Here is a 20,872-nt window from a genome sequence, read left to right on the forward strand (position 1 = left end):
TGTGGCTGGAGGTACAACTTTGGGATCACTGGCATATAGATATTTAAATATCTTAGATATTTAGACCTTAGATCTATAGATCTTAGATCTATAGATATTTAAATATCTTAAATATGTTAGAATTAGATTCAGCTGTGTTACACAGAAAAATATAAGATAATAATGGCTTAAATATGCATATCATTCCATGCGTAGGCAGGCCACAGCTGGTATGGCAGCAGCTCCGTGATCATCAGGGACTCAGGCTCTGTCTTGCTCTTCTGCCATCATTAGCATGCTGCCTCATGGTTGAGATGGACCCTTTAATTCCAACTGCCACCTGCTCATGGGAAGACGGAAGAAGAAAGAGGAAAGATTGAAGAAAGGCACATACTGTTCTCTTTAAGGACACTTCTCAGAAGTTGCACATGACACGTCCACTTACAACCCATTAACCAGTACTTAGTGACCGCACTTAACTAGAAAGAAAAACAGATGATGTCGTCTTTATTCAGTTATCTTTGTGCCCAGTTGCAATTCAGGGGTTTTATTAATAAGAATGAAGAGAAGAATGGATGTTTAGTTTCAGTCTAGTTTCTTCTCCAACCAGGGCAACGAAGCTACCATTATGAAGCCTCTAGTACCTCCAGAGCCTTGTTAAATTTAGTGGAATTATTGAATATTTGTTTTATTTGGTACTCACAGTCTCTCCTTTTCTACTTTCTGTGTCCTCAGTCTGCTTCTCAGAATTTCTCTTCTGTTCTCTACATAAAATTAGTGTTTCAGACTTAATGCAGTCACAATCTTAATCTAAAGACTTTATAAAAATAGAAATTGACAAGCTGACTTTAAAATTATGTGGAAGTGCCAAAGACCTAGAATAGTTAATCTTGAAAAGGAAGAACAAATCCAGGGAACTCACACTAGCTAGCTGCAAGATTAATTATAAAACCACAATATCAATACAGCATGGTATTTATATTGGGATAGACAAATAGATCAATGGAATGGAATACAGTCCAGAAAGAGGCCCCTACTTCCATAGTCAATTGATTTTTGACCAAGGCACAAAGTCAGTTCAATGAGGAATGGAAAATCTTTTCAACAAATGATGCTGGAACTATCAGATATCCATGTAGGAAAAGAAAATGAACCTCGACTCCTGTCTTACGCAATACACAAAAATTAATTTGAGATGGATCATAGACATAAATGTAAAATCTAAAGCAAAAATGTGTTTTAGACAAACTTTCTCATAGGAGAATATCTGTCACTTTGACATAGGCAACAGTTTCTAAGGCAGGACATAGAATGCAATAACCATAAAAGAAAAATTTTGATTAAAGATGTTATGAAAATTAAAACTTCTGTTCATCAAGAGATGCCTTTAAGAAATTGAATAGGCAAGTCCCAGACTAGGAGAAGATATTTGCAGTATGTGTATGTACCTATATCTGATAAAAGATTTATTTCCAACGTATAAAGAACTGGTAACTCATTTAAAAAACACAAACAATCCAATTTAAAAAATAGGCAAAAGAAGGGACTCCACAGAAAAATAAATGTAAATGGCTAACGTGAATATTAAAAAGTGCTCAACATTGGTTTTCTGGGAATAGCAAAATAAAACCACAATGAGATACTACCATGTACCCCCATTTAGGCTGAAATCAAACAGGCTGACAGCATCAAATATTGGGAGGATGTGGAACAACTGGAACTTCGTACTCCAGCATTACTGGTTGCAGGGTGAAATGGTACAATCATATTGGAAAAATATTTGGCAGTATCTTATAAAGTTAAACATAAATCTGCCCTGTGACCCAGCAATTCCACTTGTGGGTATTTACCCAAGAGAAATGAAAACATATGTCTGCAAAAAGACTTGCATCGGAATGCTCACAGTGGCCTGTGGTAGGCAGAAAAACGGCCCCCTAAAGATGTCCATGGCCCAATCCCTGGATCCTGTGAATGTGTTACATGACATGGCAGAAGGGACTTTGCAGATGGAATTAAGGTTACACATCTTAAGGTGGGGAGATTATTTTAGATGATCCGGGAGAGCCTAGTGTAATCACACAGATACTTAAAAGTGGAAGAGGAAAGCAGAAGAGTCAGAGATTTGGCAATGTGAGAAGGATAAGCTTTTGCTGGTTCTGAGATGTAGGGGGCTCCCTGTAAAGACCAGAGAGAAGCCTCTGAGAGCTAAGGGTGGCACCCGGACAACAACGAGCAAGGAAACGAGGACCATAGCCCTTCACTTGCATGGAACTGAATTCTGCCAACAATCTGAATGAGCCTGGAGGTGGAATCCCCCCAGAGCTTTCAGTAAGGGATGCAGCCCCCCTAACACCTTGGATTCAGCCTTGTCAGACGTAGAGCAGAAAAAGTCTGTCTAAAATAGTGCCGAGGAATCTGCATTTGAATAATCTGCAGCTAATCCTAGGATGACATTTTGAGAAACACTGTTTTATACACCATTTGCAATAAGTTCCCCCAAAACTATGGTTTCAGTTAATAATGTGGTAATGACTCAAAAATGTGTATCTATAGCTTAGACCTCTTTGCTGAGCCCACGTAGCTTAATGGACGTCTTACGTGAGTATTTTACAAGAAGCTTAGTCTCAGCGTGTTGAAATTGGGAATTCATCTTCTTCCTCAAATCCATTTCTCTTCCTGTATTTCCCTATTTTGGTAAATGTTGTCCTTATATACTTAGTAATCCAAACCACAAACTGAGAATCATAATTGTCTCCTCCCTTTTATCCATTCCCCTCTCTTATCCAATTGTTTATTAGATTCTGTTCTCTTACTATCTTCTTAAGTCTTATCCGTTCCCTCTATCTCTTATCAATTGTTTATTAGATTTTATTCTCTCAATATCTCCTTAAGTCTGTTTCTTCTTGATCATTCTCAGAGCCACTTCCTTAATTCAAATACACGTTTCTCCCTGATTATCATTAAAACCCTCCCAATTAGTTTTTCCCATCTCTGCTTTGCCTCTTCTCCAACCTATTTTCAATCTTGTCAAGTTTTCCAAAACAAAATTTTTTATCATGTTACTCCATTTGTTAAGGTTAATCTCCTAACAGCTTCCCATAACTCAGGGTAAGCCTCAGACTCTTTGACTTAGTTAAAAAGGACTTGCATGATCCGACTAGCCCCTGCCTTCAACAGTCACTCCTTTGTTAGTAATCAACAGAATGAGTATTAAAATCAGTAAGGAAGAGAAGACCTGAAAAACACTGTGAACCAATTAATAGACATTTTAGGACTCTCTACCCAACAGCAACAGAATATACATTTTTTTCAAGCGCATATGGAACATTCACCAAGATGGATCATATTCCACATCATAAAACAAACCAAGATTTAAAAAAAAGGAAAATATGCAAAGCTTGTTCTCCAACCGCAATAGGATTAAGCTAAAAATCAATAACAGAGATATCTGGAAATTCATAAATATTTGGAAATTAAACAACACACTTCTAAATATCCCATTAGGAAAAAGGAGCTTGCCACCCACTTCCAAAAAAATTGACCATGAAAACCCCTTGAATAGCAGCGGAGCATTGTCTGATATTACGCTGGAAGATGAGAGGATGGTGCAAAAAAAGGACCAGGCAGGGCCCTGCTCTCCTGTACACAGGAGAGCACTAGGAGTCAGAATTGACTCGACGGGACTATCAACAACGAAAGTATCCCATGAATCAAAGAGGAAGTTGCAGTGGTATTAGAAAATATTTTTAATTGAATGAAAGGAAAAACGCTCAGCATATCAAAATTTTAGGGATGCAGCCAAATCAGTGCTTAGAGGGAAATTTTTAGCATTAAATACTTGTGTTAGAAAAGAAGAAATCTTAGATCAATGATCTTAGCTTCAATTTTAAGAAACTTAAGAAAGGGGAGTTAGTTGAAATCAAAGCAATAAAGTCTAGTAAAAGAACACAAGTCGATAAAATTGGTAATAGGAAAACAAGAGTAATTCAATAAAGCTAAGAGCTAGTTCTTTGAAAATATCAATGAAATTGATAAGCCTTTAGCCAGACTGGCTAAGAAAAAGAGAAGACACAAATTGCCAAAATCAGGAATGAAAAAGAGGACATCACTTTAGACCTAACACCTTAAAACTTTTTAATGGAGAAGAAATGCCAGTTCTATATAATCTCTTCCAGAATATAGAAGAAGATGGAACACTTACCAACTTATTTTATAAGACTGGCATTACTTTGATGTGAAAACCAGAGTAATCAAAAGAAAACTAGAGATTAATATCTCTCATGCATAGACTTTAAAAACCTGTCTGAGTTACTGATAGATCATGCAGACAAAAATTAGTAGGGCTGTAGAAACTTTTAACTACACGGTTAATAAACGATATAATAGGTATTCTAAATTTTGCCCATAACACAGAATAAGTTTATGTGATACATTTGTAAATATTGACTGCACCCAGGTGACAAAGCAAGTCTCCACAATTCTAAAGAATCCACGTCATGTAGCACAATAAAAAGGTAATCTTTAGAAGTTTCATGTTTGGAAACAAAAAACAATTCTAAACAATCCCCAGATTAGAGGAAATTGTAGTGGAAATATCAGGACTTGTGAAATTGAGGCAAAGCAAAATTTAGAGGTAAGTTTGCAGTCTTAAATGCGTTTATGAAAGAGCAAGAAATGCTCATTATATATTAGGTAAGCATTATTGAACAAGTTAGGAAAAGAACAGGGTGAATCGAAGAAAGGAAGAAGAAAATAATGAAGAGCAGAAATAGAAAAGAAAACGCAATACAACAGAGATGGTCAGCAAAACCAAATGAAAAATAAGCAGTTTTTTCTATTAATAAACTTCGAGAAGACTCCTCAAAAGTAAAAAAGAAGAACCACAAATAGTGCTGGGAACAGAAGAAGGTAGGCAATTTTAGGGATAAAAAATAGGAATAGCATGAACAACTTTTTGCTAATGATTTTGAAAACTTAAATGCCTATTTTCTTGAAAAATAGATATTATCAAGACTAATTCAAGAAGGAAGAAAATCTGAATAAACCAGTAATTACAGAAATAACTGACTCTAAAAAAGAGGCACCTTAGCAACCGAATGCCATGTGTGGATCTTGTTTAGATCCTAATTCTAACAAACCAATAGTGCAAAGCAAAATAAAAGATTATGAAATAGTTGAAACACTGATTGGATATTGGATGATACTAAGGAATTATTTATATTTTTGGACATAATGATGGTTAATTTTTCTTTTTTTAGGATATGCATACTAAAGAATTTATAAGCGAAATGATACTACATTTTGGATTTGCTTCAAAATAATGGAGTGTCTTGGTGGTGGAAAGTGATGTGGGATATAGCGTAGAGCGCACTGTTCAGTATGATAGCCACTAGCCTTATGTATGTAAATTAAAATGTAATGTAAATTAAAATTAGTTAAAATTTTAAAAGATTAAAATTTCAGTTCTTCAGTGACACTAGCATATTTTCACACTAGTAGTACAGATGTAGGACATGTCTATCATGCAGAAGTTCTTTTGGATAAAGCAGGAATAGATGACACAAGATTGGCCAGTGTTGATAGTTTTTCAAGGTGAGTGATGAACCCCATTTCTTTACTCTCTCTAAGTTTGTATACACTTGAAATTTTCCGTTAAAGGAAGAAACAAAGAAAAAACTTGCGTGACCTTGGTGAGGAAAAGTGTAAAAGATCTAAAAGAGTTGCAAATATACTTTTCACGAGTGGAGGGACTCCATATGGTATCAGTTCTCCCCAAATTAATCTGTAAATTTAATTCCTTTCCAATCAAAATCCCAATAGGCAAGACAGTTCTGAAAAGAATGAGTGTAGAGATGCTCACTGTAGAAGCCATCAAGGCTCATTTTAAAGGTATAGGAATTAAGAAAGATGTTATAGCATTGATGCAGGGTTAGTCAAGCAGATCAGTGGAACAAAATTGTCCAGAAACGGACCCTAGCTAGATTAGACCTTGGTGTATGGAGGAATCATTTGTAATCAATGGGGAAACTATGGTGTAGTAATAAATGATCTTCAGATAGTTGGTTTTAAGAATATGATGATTTGATTTTAGCCCTTCTAGGTTTTAGGTGTTTGTGGTGCTTCAAAGTTGAAATGTGCATTAGGCAATTGAATATATGTGTTGGAAGTTTAGAGAGACCTGAGTTAGTTACAGAGATTTGGGAATCATAAGCTATAGGTAGAGCTTTGTGAGGAAAACACTGAAATTACTCAGCCAGAGAATATAGCATGAGAAAAAAAGACCACAGATGGAACCCACTGGAACACTAATATCTAAGGGCTGAGTGGAGGCAGCAGAGCCAATTGTAAGTTCCGTAGGGCAGGGGGCTATCCTGCCTTATTCACATCTCAAATTTCCATCCCCAATGGGTGATAGGTGCTCAATAAATGCTTGTTGAATGAGTAATGGGATAGCGCAGCCAGAAATGTGAGAATAAAACTAGAAGACGGGGTATATAGCAACTAGAGAAGGAGAGACTAGTCAAATGCTTCCGACAGAGCAAGTCAGATGATGACTGGAAAGTGGATTTTGCAACAAAGATGTCCCTCACTGGTGACCTTAAGGATTGCTGTTTCAGTGTTGGCAGAAGGCGGACTGGGGAGAGAAGAGCTTGTAGCGGGATGGTACTTGATGGAGGAAGGGTGGTTTTTTTTTCCCATCCTTTGTTTTTTGTTTTGTTTTGATGGGAGAACATTGGACATCCAGTATTTAGGGGAGAGGAGCAGAAAGAATTGAAAGAGAAAGAGAGTGTGAAGATTAAGAAGACGAAGGCAGATAATGACTGAAGGTCCCTTTGAAAGCAGAAGAGAGGAGGTCTAGAGCGTAGATGGCACATTTCCTGTGAGAAAGGGGTGAGGCCTTTTCCTCGGAAGCAGGAGAGAACAATGCAGATAAAGACCTGTTTGGACTCTGGAGTTTACATTGCATTCCACCCCAGTTTTATGAGCACCTGCTTCATTGCAGCCGTTAGATAATTTTTACCGTTATCCTTATGTCCTTAGAGAAGTAGTAGCAACCCATTAAATAAGAGAGACATCATGAAACAGTGGCCTTTACAAGTTTACCTGTTGCCTAAACTGGTTTGCTTAGTCATCAGTGGGTGTACTAGAATCACGAGAAAAAATTGGAAAGCTTTTTATTTTGTGTTATCGCTAACAGATTTTTCTTTTACATGTCTACCAAGTAATTTCCCCCAATCCCTATAAAGCTGCCAGAAATTTTTTATATGTGAACCAAAGGACCATTTCTCACATGAGTCTCTCAAAGCATCTTCCTTCTTTTCCCTTATAGGAAAGGAAAAAGGAAAAAATAGCTCATCCAAAGACAGTCTGATATGATCTAGAATACTGCGTTCTAGAAACCATTGCATCGTGATCATATTTCGATCATCTTTACTCAGTTGATGAGATAGTTGAGCTATATTTCTCCTTTTTTGACAGGATGCTAACAATTAACAATTAAATTTCAAAGATTTTAAACAATGTTGGGTACCATCATGAAGGAGCTGGAGAAAAACTAAATACTTCCATGGTTCTGTGTATATCTTCCATTCAGAGCTGCTTTTCATTTCTATAGGGCTTCCAGTCACCACAGAGAAATGGAAATATCTATCTATCTATCTAAATGCGTATGTCTTTAAAAAGACATTTAAAAATTTTAAATTCCTATATTGATATTCTGATTAATGATCTGTGTTTTCCTGTTTCCTACTAGTCATTGGTCACAGTTGGACACTCTTTGAAGAATAGCAAAGGACTAGCAAAATATTCTAATAGGTCTGTTTTAAGTTTTTAACAGAGAAATCTTTTTTTTTTTTGCTCAGGAAGGTTTGCCCTGAGCTAGCATCTGTTGCCAATCTTCCTCTATTGTGTATGTGAGCCACCATCACACTAGGGCCACTGATAGATGAGTGGTTTAGGTCTGTGCCTGGGAACCAAATCCAGGCCGCTGAAGTGGAGCATACGGAACTTAACCACCAGGCCACCGGGGCTGGCCCAGAGAAATTTTTTTCAATTGAAAAGTTTTCCTGGTCTTGAAAATTCTAACTCTGTGGACAGTCCACTGTGATTGTGACATGTTCTTCTAGTTAAAAGAAATATGTTTAATTAGATGCTCAATTAAATTTGTTGTAATTGTTCTAATTACACAGAATGTCCCTGGCTGCTTATTGTGTCATCTGTTGCAGAAGAATAGGAACTTCAACTCCTTCACCAAAAAGCAACACATACTGGAGAGATGTCCGTGAGTACAGTTTACACAACTGTTTTCTATAGAAACAGTGATAGGATTGTGGTTAAGTTTCCGGAGTGGTCCACAAGACTTATTTAACCCAATGATAAATCCATGATTTGTTTTATGTCTTTTCTGTCTATGCTAATGGTCCACCCCAAATATCCTTATTGTCCTCATGGTCACAAGATGGTTGCTGAATCCCTGGACATCAAGAAAGCAGAAAGGGGGCCAGCCCTGTGGCCGAGTGGTTAAGTTCATGTGCTCTGCTGTGGCGGCCCAGGGTTTTGCTGGTTGGGATCCTGGGCGTGGACATGGCACCACTTGTCAAGCCACGTTGAGGTGGCGTCCCGCATGCCACAACTGGAAGGACCTGGAACTAAGATATACAACTATGTACCAGGGGGGATTTAGGGAGATAAAGCAGAAAAAAAAAAAAAAAGAAAGCACAAAGGCCAAAAGCCATTGTGTGAGGCTTTGTCTTTTCTTCTGGGGAAGGATCCCTCCCTATGCTTCCATCGCTATCTGATTGGTTTGAACTGTGTTGCACAGCCAGCCGTAGCTGCAGAGGAGTCTGGGAATTTGAATATTTTTAGATCGGGTTGACTATTTTTAGTAATCAAGTTATGTTAGTAAGAATTAAGGGGCTTACGTGTATTGGATAGGCCACTAGCTATATCTGCCACTAGGAGTTCTTTTTTAATGTTAATAAAATGTTTTCCAAGTTCCAAACAAAAAAATTATGAATAAACTTGTAGAATGTAACCTGTATTTTAAATGGAGCTATGTACATCTGGCACTTAATCACCAATTATAACACTGTTACTTTGAGAAGAGTCATTTTGTGTCCCCGCTTGACAAACATAATCGCTCAGTATAGTCCTAGTAGTGATAGGGAGAGTTCTCCCTGTTCCTTTATTTAACTGGTTGTGAACTGACAGGAGTCAGAGGGAAGTTAGCTCCCCAGACGTGGCATTTGTGGAAGCAGTGTTGGCCTGGCAACATCAGTGGTGCAGCAGGAACCAGGTCTCTATGATGTGGTGGGCGCTGACAGAATTAGAGGTGGAGGGAGGGGAGAGTGAGTCTGAAATGGGGAGAATACAGAGTACAGATTCTCCTTTCGTACCCAGTGCTTATTGGTTCGTTTGTTTGCATCTGGAGATAGGAAGCCATGTGTTGATAGCAAATGATTATGTTAATGGAAAAATATCAGTAACTTCTTATCCAATTATATTTATTATAGGTAGGGACTTACACTGTTGCCTACTTCCTGTCACATTTAAAAAAGGAAATTCATCACATTGACTTTTTTCCTTTCTTTTTGAAGGAAAAATAATAAAGTTTACTGGATCACTGATTTTAGGGTAAGTGTCAACTATGAAATATTAATTGGCTTCATTATACTACTATTGAAATCTCAATGGAAGTGATTTACAGGTAGCATGGGGGTAGTGAAAAAGGTATAGATTTTGGAATAGACAGGTGGATTCATCACTGGTTAATCACTGGTTCTGCCACTTCAGTGTTGTCTGGATTCAGCTACTTTGCTTTCTGAGGAGTGTCTTCTCTTGGGTCCAAGTGTATGATGGGGATCCACCCACCTGGCTGTCTTGCTCTGAGGAGAGCACTTGAGACCCCTACAGAGCCTGCACTCTCCACTTAGCTCGCATGCAGTCCAGTCTCTTCTTGTGTTACATTCTAAAGTGGATGAAGAAGGTAAAAATCGACTAGAGTCAAATTATTTTTGAAAATCCTTTAAATCACCATCAAGCTCTTATGAAAAGAAATTGAGCCTGAGGGAGAAAACCAATAGATTGACATCACCCATCTCATTCTGTTTCAGAGGTTAATGCTTAATGAAGGGAGTGACTCTCCTTTCCAAAATTATTTTTCATTCTCTTTTCTTTCCTTTTTTTGAGGGAGGGTTATATATCTTAAATGTATGTCAAATACTACTCTAGTGTTTTTGTTAATAATGCTCTTTTTCACTAGTGTAAATATAAAATCAAGGCTTAGATGCTAAAATGGTAAAAGAGAGAGATTTGGCATTTTATCCAAATACGTACATTTCTCTCTGACACTGTAAAGTAGAGCAAAACGTATTTAGATGATTTTTCCCTCTGGCTCATTCCAGGCAAAAGAGACATGTATGCTCTTTTCTGTAATGCAGTTTCTTTGTTTATATCACAATTATATTCAGAAGTATAGTGAAAATTAATCACAATTTTTTGTAGAGTGCTGTCTTTCATGGCAAGCATGATCAAAATAGTGAACACATCTGCTCTGTTCCTCTGTGCTGGCCAGTGTCTGGCCTTCCTGTCTTGCCTGATTTTGCTTTAGGGTGGGAAGCTCAGGAGAGACTTACTGTAATTGAGGTTACTCAGCTCTGAATCCAGACAGACTGCAGCCTTTGTGTCTGGATTTAGGGTGTGTGTACATCAGTCTGATTAGGGGAAAAAACCTTCATTTTAGGGTACACAGTAAACAACATAGTATTTCACATTCAAAACTTGACTTTAGTTGTAACTCTTGGGAGAGGAGAAACTTTCATATGCCGGTGATGGGAGTACAAATTAGCTAATGTTTTTGAAAAAAGTTTGAAAAGGCATTATGTAGTAAAGTTGAACAACATATATATATATTGCCAGAAAGTCTGTAATTCTACTTCTAGATATGTACCCTAGAGGAACACATACACGAGTACAGAGGAGACGTGTAAGATGTGTAACAGTGTTGTTTGTAATAGACTCAAACTAGGAATCCCCTCAATGCCCATCTGTGGTAGAATGGGTGAATAAGTTGTGGTATACCCATACAACGGATGAATCACAGACCACATGAAAACATAAGTGCCTGAGCTCCAGATACGTGCAGCCACGTGGATGATTCTCACAAACGGAAGGCTGAACAAAGGAAGATGTGCAGTGCGATTCCGTTCCTGTGCCGTTCACACACAGACGAAACTAAGCTGTGTTGTTGAAGGATGCACGCATAGTGGTATACTATATACAAAAGCAAAGGTGTTACTATAATAAAAGTCATAATGATAATTAGCTATAGAGATAAGAGGGCAGGTCAGCATAAGGGAGGGACACATTGTGGGCTTCTGGGGTACTGTTAATGTTCTGTTTCTGCCTGGATATGGTAATGGAGCTATTTATTATTATTTGTTAAACTGAAATGTGTGTGTATACAGTTATACAAATATTTTTTAAGTATCTATAAGTATGTTATATGCACATTACTGTATATATATTATGTTTCTCAATATAAAAGAAAGAAAAAGTTCACTACAAAAAGCTTAATAAAAAGGAGTGGCTCTTGGGCTGACCCCATGCCCAGTGGTTAAGTGGCATGCTCTGCTTCGCTGGCCCGGGTTTGGTTCCCGGACGCAGACCTACACCACGGTGGTCACACTGTGGTGGCAACCCACATACAAAATAGAGGAAGATGGGCACAGATGTTAGCTCTGGGCAAATCTTCCTCAAGCAAAAGGAGGAAGATGGGCAACAGATGTTAGCTCAGGGCCAGTCTTCCTCAGCTAAAAAACCCAGAAAAGAGTGGCTCTTGTGTTACATTTGGATCATGTATTTATGATGAATTTTTTGTTTCTTTTTAAGAGGTTCTTTATTTCTTACATATGAAGTCCTGGCGCTGAAGAAGTCTTTGACATTAGATACTCAAGTGGTAGAAAGAGAAAAAATGAAGTCATATATATATGTGCACACAGTTTCTTTAGATAAAAGAGAAAATCATGGTAAGTTTATGGTAAAGTAATCCCATCTTTGTAAAAAATGGAAGCCAGTTACTGAATTTAAGAATGAATATTTAAAATACAATAGTAATAAGATGGGTAGAGCTTACTCTAAGAATCACCAAACCTTGTGAGAACCGAGTTCCTGAAGAGTTAATTCAAGACCACATTTGGGACTTCCATGCTAACCCAAGTTTGAAATTCTCCTATAGCTAGGTGAAGTGAAGACGAGCTGGTTGTTTCAGTCTAAGCTTGGAGTTCCACAGTTTACAGGGCCGTCAGTTCACAGGCTGGCCCTCGGTTTGGCAATCACAGAAACATGATTCTGTCCCGTAGCTCAGAGATATTTCTGCTTTAAGGGATTTATTTATTCATGCACACTAAACTCAGGAGATGGATTCATAATTATGAGTATCAACCTACTTATTTACAGAGGGAAAACATCTGTCATAAAGGCTAGAAAACCTCTCTCTACTAGACGGAACATTCCCCTTCTCCATATTTAGCTCACGTGGAAACCTAATTAGTAATCAGGCGATCGCTTGGCGAACGTGAAATTTTAGAGCAGAGCAGTATCCTTTCATCGAGATGTGGGTAGCCCGCTGAGTCTCCACACTTGGCGTCCAGCTGTCTGTCCCTGCGTTGTCAGCCGGAACCGCCACGCCTGGTAGCACATCACGTTCCCTGAGTGCGGCAGGTTCTCCGAGCTGCAGTGGCGCCACTCTGTCCTGTTTGTGTCGTCATTATTTGGCCTTCCTGTAGTTCAACGTGCTGTTATGGTGTGCTAACAATTTCAATGACACAGAATTTTTATAGCTTATAATTTACCTATATAGTGACGCTTAATCTCGTTAGTAAGGTATCTCCAAATTTCGGTTTGAGAGGGGCTATTTTTAAGGAACATTTTCCTGAATGTAGCTAATCCTGTGTTGTTCATAAGGATTTTTGTTATCTTTAGTTAGATAGTGTTTTTGGTTTGTTTTTACTTTTTCCCTGACTTGGAGAGCAATCTTATTTTGGGATCTAGAGCTCTGTGTTCCCATAATGGTTTTAGTTGCTTTGATAATGACCCAAAAAAAGGAAAAATATGCTATTTTATATTTTCTTTTTGAACAAATTTGGAGTTTAGTTTATATTTCTCTTTGAAGTATTGGAGCGTAGTGTTTAGAGTACACACGTGATTTTGTTTAAATTTGTTATCATTTTAGGAATCACCTACCAGGCAAGAAAAGAGCTTCACAAAGCAGTAAGAAAAGTATTGGCAACATCGGCAAAGATATTACGGGGTCCATTTGCTGGTAAGTATCAAATACAGTCATGCACCGCATGGCAACGTTTCAGTCAGTGGCAGACTGCATATGTGATGGTGGGCCCATAAGACTAGCACCATATAGCTTAGGTGTGTAATGTGCTACATCATCTAGGTTTGTGTAAGTACACTCTATGATGGTCACACAATGACGCCTAATGACACATTAATCAGAACATATCCCCATCGTTAAGCGACACATGACTGTATTTAACTTGGAATCCTTCTCAGTAATCTGAAAGTCATTTGATGATCAACCTGAGATTTTTTTCTCCGTTTCTTATACTAACATTTATTATAGCTATGGAAAATTGAATAACGTTATTCTCTTGGGCTATATTTAATTTTAAGGACTTGATGCCTTAAACAGTTTTCTTCCTCCCATCTTTGTGGATGTATTGTTGTTAGATAGTTTTAAATAAATATTGAGACTAAATATACCCTCGAGTGTTTCAGAATTTAGAGTTTGTTAGAAAATAGCTCCCATGCTTTCTCGTAGTGAGAATTGCATCAAAAATGCAGATTGCACAATCAGGCAAATCTACAACGTGGAGCCAGCTATAAAACAGCTGACCTGACCTCTTTACAAAGTTGGCATCATGAAAAAGAAAAGATGGGAAAATGTTCTAGAATTAAAAGACTGCAGAGACTTAATCAAATCTTGGTTTTAAAAAACAGCTCCAAAGATTTCTGGGCTAATTGGAGAAATTTGAATATGACGTTAGACTGGATTTTACATGATTTTGGAAGATTTTTGTTAGTGTTCTTGGCAGTTATAGTGGCGTCATCATTATATAAGAGAATGCAACCTTACTCTTAGGAGATGCAGGTTGAGCTGTGAAAGGGTAAAATGTCATCATGTCTACAGCTTCCTTTCACATGGTTTAGAAAAAAACTACACTCATGCATGTAAAATAAGCAAATATGGCAAAATGATAACATTTATTAAATCTAGTTTTGGTAAGCATATGGATGTTAATGTATTATTCTTTTAATTCTTCCATATGTAAGATATTTTTCATAATAAAAAACTTTTTAGGGAAAAAGAGCCAAAAAAAAAAAGACCGCATTGTGAAAGCAACATAGTATATAAAACAAAAGCACATACATAGTATACATAATAAATGTAACACAATAATACGACACATCTGAGAACAAGCCTGTGAGTCGTGATCAATACTGGAAATGGATTTAACTCTCCTAGTATAGATTTTATATATATATTTATAAGGACCATCTTAAATAAATGTGAGGATAAAAATGTTCTTCTCGCTGTTCACAATGTTCACTTTGTCTTGTTATTTTTCCCTTTTTCCGAAGACCCTTTTAGTACAGTTGACGTAGAAGATCATGAATGTGCTGTGTGGCTGCTCCTGAGGAAGAGTAAGTTGGATGACAGGACAGCACGATTGCAGGCTGTGCAGGAAATGTCAGAGACCCACCACTGGCATGGTAATGAGACCATCTGAACACATGGCACACCATCAGCCAGCTCCTGATTTCTCATATAGAAGAGAAGGGAATGAGATATTAAGGAAGGAAAATAATTTAGGCAATCTTAAAATATATAAAAAATATTCTCAAAATTTTTAAAAAGAAACTTCAGTGATAAAGTGGAAAACCTACTGCCTGTTAGCCAGATGTATTTGGTAAGAACAGCGTCAAAACAGAGGTAGAGGGGCTGGCCTGGTGGTGCAGTGGTTAAGTTCACATGCTCCAATTTGGCAGCCCAGGGTTCTCGGGTTCAGATCCTGGGCATAGACCTACACAGCACTCATCAAGCCATGCTGTGGCCGCATCCCACTTACAAAATAGAGGAATATCAGTATAGATGTTAGCTCAGGGCCAATCTTCCTCACCAAAAACAAACAAACAAAAAACTGAAGTAGATATATTTGTCTAACTTTCTACCAGAACAAAGTTTTACTTGATCAGAGAAACTCTTGAAAGAAACTCTTGATTCTGATAGTTATAGCCTAATGTTGTATTTGCATTTTCTTTTGGTTCCTCTTTAGTGAAATACATTTTAATTGCTTGCTGCACTATATGGTTGTATTTGCTTTCACTTTGACAATCGACTTGGTGCTAATACTAATAATCAGTCAACTGTACCTGATTTGTGTATATTATTTTCTAAGGAAGATTTAAAATATTTAAAATATGTAATTGTATTTAATGTCAAGTTCTGCAGTAAAAGCACACGAGTGAGACCTCAGATCTGCTCTTATTATAGTGCAGGAACCCAAGTACATTTTGTTCATAGAATCATCTTATAAAAGTGGGTAAACAAATTCGGGGCTGGCCCCGTGGCTGAGTGGTTAAGTTCGCGCGCTCCACTGCAGGCGGCCCAGTGTTTCACTGGTTCGAATCCTGGACGCGGACATGGCACTGCCCATCATACCACGCTGAGGCAGTGTCCCACATGCCACAACTAGAAGGACCCACAACGAAGAATATACAACTATGTACCGGGGAGCTTTGGGAAGAAAAAGGAAAAAAAAATAAAATCTTTAAAAAAAAAATGGGTAAACAAATTAAAAAGAATAATGTTTTCAAAGAAAAGTCAAGTCGCAGAATAAGATCGCTGCCTCCATACAAGTTAATTAGTTGATTGATTGGTAGCTGTAATTGTAATAATTTATAATGTAAATACAAGCTTACTTAATGTTAGTGGAGACTTAGAATAAAAATCTTTTTCAAAATCTGCCTTCAAGGACTCCTTTTCAGACTTACTATATGAGAAAAATCAGAGTTGGAGCCCTGGCATGTAGCTTTTGGAAGAGTTTCCCACTTGATTCTGAAGACCTCACCCAGGTTATGAGCTGCCATTATTACAAATAACGTCTGCCTCAGTGGTTGCAGTTTTGTTTTGATTCATGTCTTAGTCCATTTGGGCTGCTGTAACAAAATACCATAGACTGGGTGGCTTATAAACAAGAGAAGTTTATTTCTCCTGGTGCTGGAGGCTGGGAAATACAGGATCGGGGTGCTGGCAGACTTGGTGTCTGGTGAGGACCTGCTTTCTGGTTCATAGATGGCTGTCTTTTCACTGCGTCCTCACATGGCAGAAGGGACAAGGGATCTCTCTGAGGTCTTTTTTTATAAGGGCCCTGTTCCCAGTTGTGAGCGCTGCACCATCATGACTTAGTCACCTCCCAAAGGTCCCACCTCCGAATACCATGACATTGGGGATCAGGTTTCAGCATGTGAATTTGGGGGACACAAACATTCATTCTGTGGCAATACATAAAGAATGGAATGGTCACACCATGAAGGCCAAAACCAAGTGCCACCACCTGGAACCTCAGGTTGTTCATGGGCATCGTGGAATGAGTGCCAAGCACTGGACTGTTACCAGTGACAAGAGATCAAAACGCAGCCTCGGGTTTTTGAGGAGTGATCAAAACAGCTTTTGAACACTAGAATTATTTTAAAAAAAAGGAAAGGGAGAAGATGTTAAATTGATTCTGAGCTATCCATTTTCACATTTGAGGTTCATTTTTTTTAAAAAGGTTAGTTAGACTGGTAGACCTAAAAATATGTTAAGGAGAATTGTGAGATCAGTCATGGAAATATTGGCTATTTAGCTTATTGGTATTGTAAATGCAGTTGTAGTTGTGAAAAAACTTTGGGAAATTTTGAATTACAAACTTGTAGTTTACCATTAAATTAAATTGTTCACTTAATCCTTGAAACAACTGTAAGCTACTTTGGGTGCTAATGATGTACTCTTACAATAGATTACCAGTACAGGATAATCGCTCAAGCCTGTGATCCGAGGACTCTTATTGGTTTGGCACGAAGCAAAGAGAGTGATCTTCGCTTTTTTCTCCCACCACCTAGTTTGCCATCTTTAACAGAAGTAAGTAAATAAACCGGTGAGTGAAAAATAGCTTAACATGTCATCTTTACTTTGGGTGCAAAGTAAACATTCAAAAAGCAGTTTGTTGGCTATTTTTCACAAGCAGGTAAACTAGGATATAAACCTGAAATTATGGTTTCCGTACAAAGGTTTCTTGATTCCCCAGGAGATGCTGCTCTCTCTTATGTTATTTTCTCCTTTGGGGTTGGAGTCTCGGTACACCAGAGGGTAACTTCACAGTGTATCAGCAGCCATGAACTGACCCATTGTCCTGAGGTTGCTATAGATCAGTTTTTCGCAACCTCAACACTATTAACCTGTTGGGCCAAATAATTGTGTTGCTGGAGGCTGATCTGTACATTTCAGGGTGTTTAGCAGCATCCCTGGCCTCTGCTTGTTAGATGCCAGGAGCACCTCCGGAGCTGTAACAACCAAAAATGTCTCCAGATATTGCTGAATGTTTGCTAGGGTATAAAACAGCCCCTGGAGAACTACTATGTATAGATATTAATGTATTACTATACATATATATTAGTTATTAACCACTCATGTAGATATTAGAGCATATTTCTTGAGCGCTTTTCCTAGAAAATGAAAATCTGAAAACTTGGGGCTGCCCCGTGGCCGAGTGGTTAAGTTCACGTGCTCTGCTTCCGAGGCCCAGGGTTTCACTGGTTTGGATCCTGCACTTGGACATGGCACTGCTCATGAGGCCACGTTGAGGCGGTGTCCCACATGCCACAACTAGAAGGACCCACGACTAAAAAAAATACACAACTGTGTACCAGGGGGCTTTGGGGAGAAAAAGAAAAAATAAAATCTTTCGGAAAAAAAGGGGGGGCCAGCCCCGTGGCCAAGTGGTTAAGTTCTCGTGCTCTGCTTCGGCGGCCCAGGGTTTCGCTGGTTCGGCTCCTGGGCGCGGACATGGCACTACTCATCAGGCCACGTTGAGGCAGCGTCCCACATGCCACAACTAGAAGGACCCACAGCTAAAATATACAACTATGTACTGGGGGTATGTTTGGGGAGAAAAAGCAGGAGAAAAAAGAAGATTGGCAACAGTTGTTAGCTCAGGTGCCAATCTTTAAAAAAAAAAAAAAACCTGAAAACTTGCAGTTTTTGAAAAATAGAAAAATGAATATACTAGATGTAAGTTGTTAGAGAAAATCAGATATTAATGAGTTCTGGATTTTCAAAGCCAGCTTTAGTTAGAAAGAGGGTAATAATCCATTTTGAGTCAGGATGTGGAGTAGCCCGTAAGGTGCAAATCTAGAGCTGTACTTTGCAGTTGGTCTTTCAGATCAAGGTAGCAGACATGAAAGTACAGAATTCAAAATTAAATGATTCTCTCTTTCCCTGGGTGAGTCACTGTTTTCAAGACTAAAAGCACTAATTTATCTGCTGGTTTTCTTTTCCTTTTGTTTCAGGATTATTCCATTGAAGAAGAGCTCAGACAGTTGCTGGCTTCTTTACCTCAAACGGAGCTAGATGAGTGTATCCAGTATTTTACATCTCTGGCTCTGAGCGAAAGCAGTCAAAGCCTAGCCGCTCAGAAGGTTAGCTCCTCTATTCATTCAGTAAATATGTTTGAGCGCCCAGTCTTCCCGGGGTATTGTGCCAGGGGATGTTGACTAGTCATTCCTCCAGGAGCCCTTCCCTCTGCTTAAGAGTCACGTGAGGCTTCCCGGGAGGTCACTGTGAAGTTGCATCTTGAAGAATGAATAGGTGGTGTAGTACAAGGTTTTAGATAGCACCTGTATGCTGCCGATGCCTGAACTGATATCTCTAGCCCCATGTTCTAACCTCAGCTCTACATTTGAATATTCGACCTCCTACGTGATGTCTCTATTTGGAGGTATAATGGGTGCCCCCAACCTAACGTGGAACCCACCCTCCCTCCGCAAAGCTCTTCCTCCTTTAGTCTTTTCATCTCAGTGAGTGGCAGAGTGTCCACCTAGCTGCTTAAGCTAAAGGCTCAGAATTCTTTGTTCCTTTCTTCCATGTCCAAATAGTCACCACTTCCTGTGAGCTGTCCTTGAATCCACTTGTCTCACCATCTTCACTGTAGCCATCTCCTCCTGGCCACCACCGCCTCTTTTTCATAGTGATCTTCTTGCATCTTGGCTTCTATTCTTCCATTTAAAAAATAATTGTAAAGTCTCCTGTAGTCTTCTATTATTTCAGTTTCCTGGGGTGTCAATTCCTGTTTATGATGGCATTGACTCGCCCTTATGTTAGATTGTGGATTAGCATGGGTTATGCATTTCTCCTGTGAGCGCCCCTTTAGCTGGACTGATTGTTTGCTATGGGAGTTCCCAGCATCCTGGATCATACATCTGTACCCACAGAGCAGTTTTGTTGGATACCCCAGGAGTTTCACTGTTACTGGACTAGTTTTTTATATTAACTCCTTAGTTTGGTATTTCTGTAGCACATAGGGAGTGTAAATTCAGATACATCTGTACATGGCATGGTCTTAGGATTGTGCTTTCTCACCCAAAGCCCCAAGCAGAAACAGGCTTTCCTGTTGCTTTCACGGGCTGGTGGGCAGAGTTCTTCTAGAGCGTCTTGTAGAGAGGAGGTAACCCTCATGGAGTGTGAGACCCAGAACCACATCTGCTGCCCTGAACGAGAGTGTTAATAGCCCATCCCACGGGGGCTGCAGGCATTTTACACCATCCCCCGTGTGCTTACCACTTCTGCTGGACAGTCTGTTTTCAGTTCCAGCACCCCAGGCCTCCCCTTTATTTCTTCTTCTTTTCTTTAGAGCTTGGCTATGTTTTAAAATAGCTTTTATTGTATTTTATCAAACATTTCTACATGTTTCTCATGGGAGGGGTTCACTGGAAGCCTAGCTCACCACCTTGCTGGATCCAGAAGTTTCCTCATCACATCTCCATCACTGCTCAGCTAGACGCTCCTCACTTGTCTTTCTAGTCGCGTGTCCTCACACCAGTCAGAGTGGTTTTTTCTTTTTTCTTCTTTTTTTTTTTCTTTTTTTTTTTAGGAAGATTAGCCCTGAGCTAACATCCGTACCCATCTTCCTCTACTTTATAGTAGCGTGGCACAGCATGGCTTTGGCAAGTGGTGCCTTGTCCACACCCGGGATCCGAACCTCGGGCCACCGAAGTGGAACTTGCGAACTTAACCGCTGCACCACCGGACCGTCCCCCAGAGTGGTTTTTTTAAAAGCATGAATTAGATTCTGTCACGCTCCTGCTTAAAGCCCTCCAAATGGCTTCCCATTACATGTTAAGTCCGAGCCCTTTACTTTTTGTGATCAAAGCATGGACTGGCCCTTGTTCACCAGCGTGGCTGCCCCCAGGAATGGTGATGAGATTGGCAGGAGGGCACCAGTAGGCACAGTTATAGATGTAAAGTTTGTGGCAAACGGTACAAAAACTGAAGGGGACCGTAGCATTGGTCAGCAGGGCGCGGCATGCTCTGGCTGAGGTGCAGCCTCCTCACAGCTCTCAGAGTGCCCCACAGCCGTGCTCCTGTCCCTTGGAGGAAGACTGCCTTTGGACTTGAAAAGTCTTTTTGAGAGGGATTTTTACGTTCTGTCTTCCTGCATACCCAAATCCTACTGTTTAGCTATGGGCCGGTTCACTAGGTGCAAATAACTGGTAGAAAACTGCTCTAATGCATCGCAGAGGGCTGCTTCTGGGGGGTCAAAGGACAGTGTCCTAGACGTAGCAT

At 39.2% G+C, this 20,872-nt stretch overlaps 1 protein-coding gene across 4 annotated transcripts in view; it reads left to right on the forward strand.

Annotated features, from left to right (window-relative positions):
- SERAC1 (serine active site containing 1) overlaps positions 1 to 20,872 on the forward strand; it is a 52,988-nt gene that overhangs the window by 2,582 nt on the left and 29,534 nt on the right. For 2 of the 4 annotated variants that reach the window (XM_070603080.1, XM_008543366.2), the window contains exons 2-8: positions 8,169 to 8,260; positions 9,576 to 9,612; positions 11,869 to 12,005; positions 13,211 to 13,300; positions 14,632 to 14,763; positions 17,052 to 17,173; positions 18,601 to 18,729. In XM_070603080.1, coding sequence (XP_070459181.1) covers positions 8,170 to 8,260; positions 9,576 to 9,612; positions 11,869 to 12,005; positions 13,211 to 13,300; positions 14,632 to 14,763; positions 17,052 to 17,173; positions 18,601 to 18,729 — 738 coding nt within the window. In that variant the 5' untranslated portion in view covers position 8,169. The remainder of the gene's footprint in view (positions 1 to 8,168; positions 8,261 to 9,575; positions 9,613 to 11,868; positions 12,006 to 13,210; positions 13,301 to 14,631; positions 14,764 to 17,051; positions 17,174 to 18,600; positions 18,730 to 20,872) is intronic. The other 2 variants (XM_070603081.1, XM_070603082.1) reach the window with 1 other exon arrangement.

Source organism: Equus przewalskii, chromosome 32, assembly GCF_037783145.1.
Source record: "Equus przewalskii isolate Varuska chromosome 32, EquPr2, whole genome shotgun sequence".
NCBI lineage: Eukaryota > Metazoa > Chordata > Mammalia > Perissodactyla > Equidae > Equus > Equus przewalskii.